Source organism: Opisthorchis viverrini, assembly GCF_000715545.1.
Source record: "Opisthorchis viverrini unplaced genomic scaffold opera_v5_30, whole genome shotgun sequence".
NCBI lineage: Eukaryota > Metazoa > Platyhelminthes > Trematoda > Opisthorchiida > Opisthorchiidae > Opisthorchis > Opisthorchis viverrini.
The window spans coordinates 874,869-889,612 of record NW_008751686.1 but is presented as its reverse complement, the minus strand read 5'-3'; the positions used below and the strand labels follow the sequence as shown (position 1 = coordinate 889,612).

At 39.2% G+C, this 14,744-nt stretch overlaps 1 protein-coding gene across 1 annotated transcript in view; it reads left to right on the top strand.

Annotated features, from left to right (window-relative positions):
- Positions 1 to 513: 513 nt before the first annotated feature.
- Positions 514 to 14,744, top strand: part of T265_02453 (hypothetical protein) — a gene marked incomplete at both ends in the record, with an annotated part of 18,794 nt that continues 4,563 nt past the window's right edge. Inside the window, 3 exons of the mRNA XM_009166702.1 lie at positions 514 to 595; positions 9,800 to 9,972; positions 13,276 to 13,558. Coding sequence (XP_009164966.1) covers positions 9,805 to 9,972; positions 13,276 to 13,558 — 451 coding nt within the window. The remainder of the gene's footprint in view (positions 596 to 9,799; positions 9,973 to 13,275; positions 13,559 to 14,744) is intronic.

The window sequence follows — 14,744 nt, the reverse complement described above, 5'->3', positions numbered from 1 at the left end:
CCTTAATTTCCCTTATTCACCGTACTTATACTACATACGTTAACCAATATTAGTGACTGATCTCCAGGGTTTCATTTTTTTGTAAAGTCAGCTTATTCTTAAAATAATTGGCCCCAAAACATCGACTATCACTCTCACAATTTGATAATGCGGCGCACAACCTGACTAACAAGTGTTGCCGTCTTTGAGCCGAAATAATACTGCATACGTCATTGGTTGTTCCGTTCCAAATCATTCACAGTCAGTTTGATTCGGTCATCTATTATGCGATTTGATGGGAGTCAATGAACACAAAATTCGTTTCCGCTCGCAAGACCCCAAAATTTTCTTTACAACATTTTATTTTGCTTCTTCGAAAAAAAAGACAATAAGTAATCTGATGTATGTAACTTTAATTCTAATCGTTTACAATCTTTTATTTTACCTAAAACGTTCTGCTTTAGCAAATGTATTTTTTGGTAGATTCTACAAGTGTGTTTGTGACATTTTTTAACTAATACCTGACCATTTTAGTATGAAAATGGACATAGTCCTGAGGCTTTGCTTACGAGCAAGCACCATCACACATCGAACCGACGGCAAACACTTTCTGAAGGTAGGTAAAATGATGTCATTCCAATAATAATAATAATAATTACATGTGAATTGGAATGTCTTGGAGAAAGTAACCGGAAGTACCAATTATCCCTATCCCAGTCAATCTGCCTTAGAACGACCACTCCAATTCAAGTGGGTTATTGTTCAGTTAAGCACTATCTAAACTACAGTTGTAATAAAATTTCCTTTGTACACAAACTACATGAGGACTGATTGAACGAGGCATAAGTTTTCTATATCGTGCATGTATTGCGTGATAGCAAACCGACTACAAGAAGAAGGGAATAGATAGGTTTTTGGTTTTCATCCCCAAAATAATCCATTGTTCTCTTTCGCTCATCCAAAGAATAGCGTGACCCAAACATCCCACTTATCATCATCTTATCTGGCACCGCAAAATGTAAGCTTTGGAAAATGTTTGCGACAGGCAACTTTTGTTGATACCTGTAAGAGACTCTGAAGTTTCTTCAGGCAACGCATCACTGGGTAAACTGAAAATGCCATGGGCAAGGAGTCTTCTAACTCTGAGTGGATCCTTGGTTTAAGGAGGTGGTATTACAAACCATGATTGCACAAGGAGTTTATTGCTTATCTCAACTGTGGGCAGAATTTCCTGAAGTTAGTAGTACAACACTTGGTAACAAACTCTTGTATAATAAACACTGGAGCAGCCTATTTCCTAGCTCGATTTACTGGGCTTTTAGTGACCAGGTATGACAAGTTCCGAAAGGTACAAAATTCTATTGAGAGTATAAAATCGGGTAGCGATAAACATAATGGATCAAATGTGAGAAATTGCATTGCTGGATAAACTTGTTTGATTACGCCAAAGGAAAAATACTCTATATTAACCTTAACGTCTGAATTAAACTTTCAAGATTTCCGGGGGAAATATTGCAATACGGTCGAAAGACGAACGTGGACAGCTGGCTATGCATGTTGATTTAAAGCAAGTGAAACGTAGATGAACATGGAGGAAGTGTTGGACATCAGACATAGGCTATTTATTTCTCACAGAAAAAACGAGTGAGAAATTTGCTCTTCCTCACCATTCATTGAGTATTCATATCCTAATTCCACGAGTATTTCAGTTCAACACACGGATATTTTGTGACACTTAAGTCAGGTGAACATAATAGTTGGCAAAAACAGTGTATTAAGTTCTACTGGAGGCTCCAATGAAATGTTTTTAATGATTAAGCGTAACTCTCCAGAGATATCAATTGTTTGTTTTACCATATGTTTTAGAAATTTGTTACATTCGGCCGTCTTCGATAAGAGTGATCGACGCCAAAATCCTCATCCGTCCATGCGAGAGACAACTTATTTCACTGATTCTGCTAGCCCTTGCGATTAAAGCTCTTTTGATCAGGTTACGTTTACGCATGTTATAAAGAGATTCTTATATTAACGGTAGTGCTTTGAATAACAATGTAAAATTTTGGAAGCCTCGACTTTTACTCAAATTGTGTTTTTTGCATGAAAAACTCTCATATGTTCCAGGAGTGTCACGTTATCAGTCCCGTATATAGTTTAGAAAACTGATAAAATACATGCCAGGGTGCTTTTAGCATTGGTGAGTGAGATAACTTTCCACTAATTTGTTAGTTAACGCAAGAGCCAATTGTCAGCGGTTCAGTCGGTATTTATATTTTGTAATTTACCTCTCATCATTGNAACTTTCCACTAATTTGTTACCTACCGCAAGAGCCAATTGTCAGCGGTGCAGTCGGTATTTATATTTTGTAATTTACCTCTCGCCATTGTGTGATGTGTAGAGTAGAATTTGGCGGGCACATTTGTATTTGAAATACCTTGTAAGTGATATTCCTAGAAGTCTTTTTTTACCTAGCAAAACTAGTCTATACCGGTTGTGCAAAAATAAATGAGTCTACATTAAATTATGCGTACAAGAACTTTCCTGAAGCAATTTTTGTTGTTGTTCCATCCGGAATATCAGAAGAAATATCTGTCAAAATTTTAGTTTTTTGGCTGCAATTTGATAAAGGTGGCATAAACCCTCTTAGGCGATTCGCCACTAGGATCGGTTGGGTAGCATGTCATCAATGAGAATCGCATACATCACAAGCAGGAAAACAAAAGAATTGCACTGAACCCCGGTTAACCGCATCGGATTGCATTTTGTGTAACCATATGATTCGCCTGTGCGAAAATTCTGTAATGATGGCGTTGGGAAAACAGTGCATTCTTTGTTGTATGTTGACAAGGCATGCATTATGCCTGCCGATCCGCAGTCAAACGATCCACCCGGATTTTTGGAGATGCCAACAGTCAAAATTATAGGCATTAGAGGTGGGTGGCTGACTGCTTTTGCACCCCAAGGATTTTGCTCGAAAACAAAGTGAACTGGTTTGCTTAGTGCAATTCGACATTACGCTCACCACGAGTTACCTTCTTTGAAGTCAAACAACAAGACGTTTATTAACAAAATATGGATTATAAAGAAGTCTCATGACGGGTTGTTGTTTCCAATTTCGTTTGTCGGCGAGTTGGGAGTCAAACGATCTACATCACCTGTTAACTTAGCCACTTGCATGGACGGGAATAACAGGTGACATATGAGTTGGACCCGGAAATCGTCACTTACAAATAATATGTTGCCACTTTCCGAAAAAGCGATGTTAACTTTTATGGAGCTTCTCAGGAATCAGAAAGTTGGTGATCAGTCCCAGCAGGCACCCAAGGTGATCAATAAATTAACGAGATACACATCCACGAAAGACCAACCATCTACAATTATCCCCACTGCACAAGGGCCTTGTATACAGAAAAGCATATTAGCATCTCATACACCTAGATTTCATCTACAATACTCCAAACTTTCAAAGCATAAAAGCAGAAACAATCAAAAGAGTGTTTTTTTAGCTGCTTCTTTGTACAACTATAGGCTATAACCATATAAACTTCACTCTCTGATTTAGGAATAATGGAGAAAAGGGCATTCAATTTAATGACCATTGTTGGAAATTTTTCCGCTAGATTTGGGAGTAAATCGGCATAAAATTTATAAAAAGACGGGTCTTTGAAAATCCCTAATTTATTATTCGCTTGGCTTTGAAACAAAGAAATCAGTCGACGCATAAAATTCTTCGTTGAGTTATCGAAAAACATGGAGTTTACCTAATAACAAATGATGCAGTGAAGCCGATACAGCTTTGATCTTATTTCCTGTATAAATGGACATTACATAGGAATATATGTTGTGTAAACCGTTAGTCAGATAATTCTTGTTTCCAAAGTTTTCACCAGTAGTGTCGCTTTTCCCACCATCAGACCACACTATTTGGTGATACCTGGAATGTGGAAAAATTCTTTTTGTAGGTTTCGCCAAATCCTTAGAACAGCACGGTAGGGTAATCACACTGGTTAGACTACACATTGTAACATTCGCTCCTCCTGGAATAATTACGCTTTTTATGAACTGAAAGGCAGCCACACTGTATCAAATTACATCTGATCAATTACACAACCTAATTGCTTCTCACGTAGAGGAAAAATTACTTGGGTGCATTGTTGAAAGCTTGAAAGTTGGTAGGGAATTTGCTGTCTGACTATTTAGGCAAAAAATAGGTTTGTCACATTTTTGAAGCACAATTTCAAATATGTCAATTTACCCATGGTTACCTGAGTGAGAAATATTAAGAACTGTTAAGGTATTAACTTAGCGCAGTATTCAGAGTCAGTGACTGAATGCGAACAAAAGTGAGTTCGTTAGTTACACGAGGAGGATCCTGAAGAGTGTCACTTGTTTCTAAGCACTGTAAAAGACGTTATTTAAACAACTAAGTGACATAATTAGCAACCTATACGTCATCATTGTAATCGTTCATACAGCCACCAAAAATATAAGCCTGGATTTTAAATCGTACTATATGGATACTTCGATTGAATATAAACCAAGTGATGCTCACGGTACATAAAAATAATATAATACCTGAGGTGCTTTAGGGAAAATTTTCCGGTGTGACGGGATTTCGCTCTTTTCAGAACACTACTGATCACTCAGCACAGTAAATGCTTATGAAAACCCGAACTCTAACCCCGGGTTTACCCTCGCTTTTTGTTTACCGCTTAATGATGCTTGATACACTTTTGTGCCTTCTCTGCAATCGATCTCATCTTTGAGATTCATCTCCGTTTTATAACTATGCAGATGTGTGAATACGGCGTCATGCAGTCGGTTTGACTTAAATTGTTTCACAGAGACCAGGAATATAACAAGCAGCGCGCTTATATCATGGGCTATTCTGAGGTAAATATTGACTTTAAAAACTACTACGTGCTTGGTGGCTCAGCGGTTTACCTATGGACCCCAGCGACATGGTAACCAGTGAGCTAAACGTTTCAGATAGAAAGTCTTGAAAATATGGCGAATCTTGAGAAGACGCTAAATGTCGAGCGGAGATATACGGGTCCTTGATCAGGCTATACGTTTATCTTTGCATTATCCGAAAAGTACCATTATGGTTCATGCACCATTTAATTTGTCCTGGATAGCAATTCAAATCTGAATATCATAAATATAGACCGTTTCCATCCCGTGTGTTTGGACGTCCTTCCCGAAGGTGGTCATTAAATGTCAGTTAGAACGACACTTTTCTTGGTGGACGTCATCTTTACTTCCTTGAAATACCAGTTGAAGCTTGCAACTTCACCATTCAATTGGATTTTTAAGGGACAGTTTTGAGGAAAACTCTGCTTTTGATTTGTCAAAAATCAACCGCTCAAGTTTGCGGATAAACAGTTAACTTGTGTCAAGCTGTTTGTATCCTCTTCCACAAACTGGTGTATATATGACTTTACGTTTAAATGATTGCGGATCCCCTTTTAACAATCTACGCCTGTGCTATTAATAGGAATGTAGTTTATCAACACGGGGACGGATAGCATGCCTATTGTTTGATAGGCTTTGTTCATGATCTATCAAAAGTGCAAAATACAATAGTTCTTTTCGGGCCCATATCCATCATTATATTGAATACTTTAGATGGGACCTGGTTAACGTGGTTGGTTGAAAAACTAATCACCAAAACGATAGACCTTTTGGGCGAGACTTAACTTCACCTTATACACAATGTCGACGTGAAACTCATCTCGAACACAGATGGGTCTCCCGTTTACGTTCTTAAATTGGGGTTCAAATTTCTATCTTAGTTACCCTGCAAAAGGAGCTTTCGATTTTTTAAAGGGCTATTTTCATTAATTCACAGCCCAGAAGGACAGACCTTCCTAAACGATAGAAATACTGTTCAGACATCGATTTTCCGTTCCGAGAAGTTGTAACAAAGTGTATTTGGCAAGCCACTGCCGAAACCAGTTAAAGCCTACATAATGGAAATGCGTAACAAAAGAATGTGGGCGCTTAATTTTTCGTGCTTGGTCTATCATATTGGTAATCAAAAATAAAATAAATAAATAAATAGACTAATGGGAAGATTTTTCGTGGAAAATCTGTACCTTTAAGAATGCAACCAATTCAGTTTGGAAAATCGCGCACAAGATCATTGCTTGTTGTCGCGTTTATTCTGACAATTTATCTGCAACTTCCTGTTTCGAACCGTGTTGCTCCCATGAAAAACACAAGTCAGAAAAGTTTGTTTTCACCAATCCTCTTCTGAACCAAACAAACACTTTGTTGTTGTGATCATGAATTTAATTAATACTGATAAGCAGTGGATTGATAATACCCATCGATGAGGTTCTTGTCAATAGTACTGCGGATGATGGATGGGATATCTTCCACTACCTGTTCGTCGGACGAAATAAATGGTTTTGCGGAGGACGGACAGTATTTCACATGCAATTCAAAATCTGCAGCTGACGGATTTGCACGCGCGGCATTGAATGCAGGTTTGATGGAATGTGTTCAATTTGTGGAAACTTTGTTTCCTGGTAATCTTCTTCGTTGAATTTAGTTAGAGGCAGGATTGGAAAATATTATCTTAATTTATTTCAAGCTCCTACCATGTTTAAGTAAGCTACTAGAAAACCCTTCGGTTCGTAGAACTCCTATTTCAAGCCTTCTAGCATGAGAACACTTTATTACACAAGACTACATTTCTGAATGACGGTGAGGCTGTACATCCAAACTACGCATCGGCCGAAATGCTGTTTCAAACATGAAACTAGGCAAACCGAGAAATTAGAAACATTCCCAACAGTTTAATGTTGAGGTTGAGGAAATTGAGTTCACTAATTTACGAATGTTCGTTAGGTATACGATTGGCATCTGGTTTTCTTACATTGTAAAGTTTCATGCCACTATTCTAGCACATACGAGCATGAGCAAGCCTACAAACAAACATCCCCGAACAACCGAAATACTTTGAAAATGCGTATTATAAGTGGGCATACCATGGAATAAAAAGTACATCTGAGTTGGGAGTACACGTTACGGTCTTCCAGTTACTAGACAGATGTTCTACCAACTTAGCTAGTGATGATATTTGGTCCACATCGCCCATATATGGGCAAACGTGAATGGGAAAAGACACGTCTGTCCAACGGACAAAAAATCAAGGCTTTCAGCATCGGTAATGATAATCTTGCGCGGCCCACACAGAAGACCAGACGACGAATTTGCCCTGACCACCAGGTATCCTTGATTGCTACGTCGACAGTAGAGTCACCAGAAAAGTTGGAGTTGTTCATATTTTGTACCCACCGCGACATATGATTGTTCAAATTCCTAGGTATACCTGTGTTTCAAGTTGCTATCCTAGATTCATGAATAGGCCTGCAATAAGCAAATTTTATACATGAGTGCTTTCGTGCAATGACTTAACGGAAAGTGCTCCATTTACAGTAACGAAACAGATGCCACAGAAAAACGAAGGAATTAAATAAAAGGTTCGCTCTCCTAGCACGGAAGATTTTTTCATAAGACATTGATTCTGTTCTTATACATCCTTGTTTTATGAAGATTGTAATCAACTTCAGCATGAAAAATGTAATTTGAACAAAGTTGTACATCTTACTTGGTGCTTGTGTAGCTGTTTACAACATTATCCGCTAGGTACACTTTAGAGGGAGTTTGCAAAACACCTAAGCACTTACCAATGTAACGATCAAATAAACTGCAATAACAAAGCATTTTTCATTACTTGTTGACGAAAGTTATTTTAAAATACCTGATAAATAACCTCTGCTATTGGGTTCTGTCTAGATTCAGATGTAACTTCCGTCAATCCTTATGAACTGCATGACTTTTAAATCATTCGATTTTATTCTTTTTCATAGTTACCGCTTTGCTCTTGTTTGCTCATCATCAAACCAGTTGATGGCATTAACATCCAGATGTCTAATCCTTTATTGGTGTTATTCGAGCACGTTGCAGTAAAGTGGTGAGTGGAAACGGTCGGTGAGGAATCGGCTCAAAACTAGTGAAACAGTGTTTATTTGCTTGAGAATTAAGCGTGTGCCACCTGACATTAGAACAGCTGACTTATCCAATCAAAATTACCAACTCCTTTGGGTTTACTAGGCAAACATCACACAGCAGTCTTACTAAGCATTGCCCTGAATATTCCTAGAAAATTATGCAAAACCACTACTATCGACTTATACTGAGGTCATCATGCAAAATCGGGGCTGCTTTTTTGAAAACAAATAGCAAAAAGTGAGTCGTAGAGCCATAGTTTCGAACGAAAATGAAGAATGAAGCTACTCCAAAAATTTTCAAACACGTTACAATATAACGATTATCTGCTCGGTTGAACAAAGCCCTAACTCCGTGCGACTTTGTCGATGAGCAACAATCATATAGTTTATGCGATGGTTTCTTGTCGCCGAACTGACAAATGGGAACAACTGAGATACATGGGAAAAATCATTGTCTTTTTTTATGTTAGTAGCTTTCTGGCCAAATTGCTTCCACGTGTGTATCCGGCCACTTGAAACCAATGCACAGCTAAACTATTCCAGTCACACTGGGCGCGTCAGTCGAACTTTCCTTTTGATTGGGCTTACCTCACACATGAACACCTTTGGAGATCAAAAAGCGAAAAAGGGTAGAGTTGAAACACACGTGCAAAAAATCCCAACGTGGTAAAATGAGCATCAGCGTGCCTTAAACCGGAAGCAACACATACATGCATCCAAACTACCCTAAACTCATCTTTGGTCCAAAAAGAACGAGTACCAATTAGGCCCTAAATTTTTTCCATCCCTATCGTGATGGCCAAATAAACAAAATATATGGCCTTCAGTCAAACCAATAGGGCTTCCTAGAAGCATGCTATGGTTGTGTAGTGCAACTCCTAGGTTCTGTATTTGATATTCAGTGCACTCAGTTTAGCTCACTTTGGGATCCTACTATCCGCCACCTTACTAAATGGCATCATCTAGATGTGAGCAAGCTGGTGCACTTAATTCTACCCAAACGCCCCGAAACTGTAGTATCATAGCGCAAGTCTCTCGGTCGACTCTTTTCCAGAAACATCAGCGATGTTTCACCGTAAATATTGTCACTTGTTGGGCTTCGTAATAACCCGAAAAAGGGGCGGTTTATGGAAACTAATGCCACCTATTTTTTCACTACTTGTGTACACATCTCCTTTGCATCCACATGTCCCGCTGTGATAAGTGTTCATCCTGGTGAACGGCTGATGCATCCGAATTTGTAAATACGCTTGACCATGCACCTGCGATGTCAGGTGTAAGGATACCGGTCTGCGCATTTGATCTGAGGGACAATATTAACTGTTTTTTATTTTGGGGAAATATGAAAAACAGGGATGACCAAGGCAACTGTCTACGCTCGCTATGATACGCTAGGATGCTTTGCTGATTATGCTGTAGAGAAGAGAGTGGAATTTTCAATGTGTTACTTTAATTCCTTGATAAAGTATGACAAACACCCAATCTTGAGTAATTTTTGGCACAAAAGGTGCTATTTATCGTAAATACGGTGAGAAAAAGGATAATTTCGTACCTGCAACTATTTTAACAGTTTCGGTCTCTTGACGTTTGCAGACAATAAATTATTTTTTTCAATCCCTATTCAAATGATTGAATGAATAATCGCAAAATGACGAGAATTTGCCAAACGTTTCTTGTAGGGGAGCTGACAGTCATTTGGGTAAAGCTAGAATATTTGGTGTTTACTGAGAGCTGAAGCAAAATGGACTAACTTGTCGTGCACTTTAATAACACAAGGAGTTTTTACTATACCTGTGTTAAGCTCCAATGCGGAAAATACCATTACGAGCATTATTTATAAATATTTGCATTCGTTCGCCAGAACAACAAACAAATGACCGCTACCCCACAGAATTTAGGCATTACGGTGTACGCAAAGAAGTGCCTTTCCGCGGTGATAGTGAGCTTACTCAAATTAGCTCTGGTATTACTAGGGTTTGAACCTTTATCACGGTGAGCTAAATTCGGCAAATCACTTTGTGAAAGATTGTTCTGTGCATCAAAGCTTACAAAGATTCCTTTCCCACAACAATGCTCATCCTGTGGGTTAATGCTTGTGGGGTTTCACAAATCGTTCCGGTCCCTCCAATGTCGCCCTACTCCTCAGCGGCAAGGTGCCTGCACTGTGATTTTTTTTACTTAGTCAAAATTCACGTCAAAACTGACTCTGGCCATAAGCTTACAACATCTCAAATTACCACAGAAATTTTCTTCATCTTGTCTAGCCTGGTCTGAATGCTAGTTTAATTCGAACCACTAGTCTCCGCGGAGGACTGTTGCACATTTAAATAAAGGTTTATACGTGCGATTCATCCGACCACTGTTGGTTCTTTACACTTTTGCTTTGCAATGACTGTTACAACTTATGAAATTTAGCCATGCACACGTGAATAAGACGAAGTTATGAACTTCTCACAAAAACTGCGCAATAAAACCACTTGTGACGATGGTAATTCTTGGCTCTTACATAAAGAAAGAGACTGTGACCGACTGCTAATACTGAGGCTATGATGAAACTTGTATCGATTTCCATGATAGTCTTGATGGAAGGCACCTGTCCAAAAAGCGATTTTCCCCTGTTCGATTCCTTCAAACTATGTCCTGTGGTTGCCAACGTGAAATGCTGAAAACATATTCTATATGGAAATTCGGCCAGACTATTTCAAACATCCGGTAACAACGTACATTCTTTACCGCGTATCAAAGTCAGTTAGATCGCTTTTAAATGTCTTTATTGTCCGCTTACCGATTAGGTCGATATAGCTATCAGTAATTAGTGGGTAATCAATATTACACACCAATAAAAGGCCGAAAGAGGGTCGATACGCCCAAGATCGTCGGAGCACTATGTAAGTTGTCAGAACACAGCAATGTGAGCAAAAAACCTTCTTCCGGTCAGTTCATCAAGCGACCTGTAAACTTGTGAACATAGTCGGCAACAAACACATTTGTGTGTGATTAACCCAATGTACGGAGAAAGGGAAAAACAGCAAGCCGCAGGGGGTAAACCAGCTGTATAGGAGCTGGCTGATGGTGTACGGTTAACGACTTCTAGTTATGCCAGTGATCTTAAACTACGTATTCCTGCCATTGAAGATATTCGTGTCAGTTAGCACAGGTTAAATCCATTGCAACTGTGATAGTTGCATGTGCTACTTTAGAGTGCTCAGCACCGGAAATTAAAAAAATTATGTTAGCAGATTCTGTGGTAGCAAACAAGCAACGTATGTATCCATTTGTCTGTTTTTTGGATAGGATAAGTGGCGCTGAGTGACGCACACCACAAACTTGGTGACCGGTCTCCGCATACTTCAATAAAACTCGGTAAACGCTGTGGGTCATAAAGAGACTGCAAAACGCTTACGGATCATTTCCAGCAAATTTATTCGTGATTGACCAAGGCAGCTTTATTGAAAATGTACCAAACGGGTTTTATTCTTGTGCACGACAGTCGACGACTTATATCTGAAACATATTCGCCAGGGTCGTTCTATCTATACCATACTGGAGAAACTTGGTGTTTGTTCGCAAAGTATTTTTTTAAAACATTTCTTATAAGAAAGCAATACATTTTCCGGAACATGGTAACATCTTTAACATTCCGAGAGTTTTACACAAGGGTTTTGTGATCAAGATAAAATAAGCGGCGGAAAACAGTTTAAAGACATTTTGAATGAATCTCAGTTTGCGTTAAAAACACTGCGTTATAGATAGAGTGAAATTTTCGCAGGCGTCAGACCTATTTGAAACCGCAGAAAAATTTCTAATTAGATTACCCTAGAATTTGGTGATAGTTCTCTGGGAAAAGGTGCACCGAACGTCTGAGCACCACCTGTCGTCATCAATGAACGAATGTTCCTGGCACCTTAAATCAGAATTTGTTTATTTGTTTCTTAATTTTAAGCGAACAAACGTTTCTATATGTTTGTGGGATAGGATTAAATATCATATCACGATAATGAAACATTATCCATGGTACATAATAAAGCCTCTTTTCGGCCACTTATTAGTTATCACCTGGCGAAACAGGTTATGCAAAACGTCGAAAAAATCAATTCGATTTAGCCTTCAGAAATAGGAATCAGCTCACAGGTTTGATAATAAATACGGAAATACTACTACTATTCCTTGAAGCGCACAAGCTAGACCTGGTCCATCGAAGCTCCATTTAGCTGTTTTCTTACGTTTATTCCGATGGAAATTTTTCTAAATGACACTGGCGTTCCCGGCAGACGCATACGAAATTCATCGAAACACATCGTTTTGATATTCTCCAACTCATTCTGTCTCATGAACGCGCACTCACGTTTCATTTCGGAGCTACACAACACACTGAGGTGTTCTCAACACCATTCCGTTTCTTTGGGTGGTAGCAGACGGTTTTAGATTAGGTTGCCATTCTTCCATTAATTTATATGTATTTACCGTTTCTTTAGAGGCAATTTACGACAACAAGTCCTTGCATATTGAAAGCAAGGCAATATGGTAATTTCCCACATTGGAACATACAGGTTTTTTGAAACAGGTCACTTTCTAGCTCAACGCATTTGCGCAACCCGTATACTTCACTGCACATTATGTGCAGGTGACAGAATTAGATCTTTATGTGAGGGATTAGGGGCTTGTGGGAAACTATGAATCTGTGATATAAAAACCTCCAGTAAATCCAAAAGCCCCTGTAACGTATATACAGCGTGAGTCCAGCAGATGGTACCGCATTTGGCCATCCAATGTCTGCTGATCGTGAGTTTGATTCCTATCTTCGTCTGCGTGAGAATCACAACAAGTTGACCGTAATAATCTAGCAAGATCACTTTACCTCATAAGTATTCAGAAGGAGAAAAAATATTAGTTGTTTCTTCCGCTGAACTTTGCATCCTGGAAAAAGGTCTGCTGACAATAGGCACGATCAAGTACATTTGACTTCTTCGTCATAATGAGCTTGTTAATAATAAATCATATAAAATCAACCATTTCGACAACTTTTTGAGCTATAAACAATGTTTCGCGCGCACTTGGTTCCAGCTGCTACAGGTTTGGTCGTTTCAGTCATTTAGAACCTTTCTAACGATGAAAACTATTTTGAGTAAACCTGGTTTAGCAACACAAGAGGATGGAATCAGCTAGACACCATCAGGATAGCTAATAGCAACATGAATAGGTCTAATTTCCCTTGCCTCTAGTTTTAACAAATATTTCACCTCATTATCTGCTAAAGGATTTGCTCTTTGTGCTTAGTCTGTTGCCTTGCATTTCAGCTTTGCGATACTGAAGTTGCCGGCTGCCTTCGTTTATGAGCTCCTGCATGAAACAAAAATGGATGTCGTGAAATTGATTTTCCTATGCTGCGTCTGGTTTCGACTCTTCTACGTCTCAAATGGTACCACGGATCTCTACCACGCGAACACACTGGCCAGAGTTCCAAAGGGTGTTGCGGCGAACGTGGCTGCAACCGCATCTACAAAGACACAGCGGGTATCTATGTCTCCAACTCCCACGATACTAAGCAGACCGTCCTCAAGTACGTCATTATCACGTCTGGCCGGCTTATTGATAGATTAACGGGCATCTGTTTCATCCAAACATTTGGAGCGGCCTGGGTTTTGTTAATAAATGGTTTTATCAATCATATTACCAAGAGCTCTAACGTTTTCTGTTATGGATTTGTGATTCATCTGCCTGTTTCTTCTCAATTTCAAGGTTTGACTTTGCTAAGATTTGAAAACGTCCTTCAAAACAACTCTGTCAGTGCTGATCGGAGGTAATTGCAAACCGTCAGTTAGTCAACATACGATAACCCAATGCAAAACCGTTTTGGCCGAATTTATATGGTGTAATCTCTACAGAAATTCACAGGGAGACAGTTTTTGTTTTGGAAAATGAAATTTGTAGCAGCAAGTTCACGTTTTATTGTGCCATGTCCAAGGCATGGTGTCTTCGTGTCTTACATCAGTACGGGTCCAGCGGGCTTCTATCTATAAACCAATCGACCCCACGCAGCATTCTTCGTTATTCTACAATTGTCCACAACACATAGAACTATGACGATGCTAGCCTTTGATTTATGATCAGCGTTATTAGGCTCACAATCAGAGGGCTCATTAGGTCAACAGTGTGGTGATGGTTTAGGTGCATAACATATCTCGCAAAAGTGTAGGACTAGTAGACTGGTAGACTTCGAAAATAACATATAAGTGGGTGCAGGCATCTGCATGATCAGCAACGGTCAATGGCTGACTGTTTTTGGATTGGTATATCTGTCATACGATGTGATCAGGATATTTGCAAACCCGACTGGAAATAAGTATTCCTAGTCCTACAACATATGCAAATCTTCTCCGGCCGGCTTGATGTCGAAGCTACATTCTCCTTAAAGCCCGCGGGTAACAACGACCTGCTGCCACAATTATTCATGCTATCTTAATATGTTGTCAGCGAATAATGTATTTTTGAAAAGGTGTAAATGTATGCAATTTTTCACACAAAGATCGCTATTACTTCTTGCATTTTCAACAAGCAATCCTTACTATCTCGGTTAAAGCTTGTGCAGAATGAAATTTGCCGAAGTCTTGGATACAAAATCATTCCATAAATGCCACCGTCGCAAAAGCCGCCTTTTTTACGACCTGCAGAAAAAGACAGGGACGATAATGTCCTGTTGGTAGTGTGAGGAGATTTGGGATTTTTGTGGAGATTTCGTCCTGTAA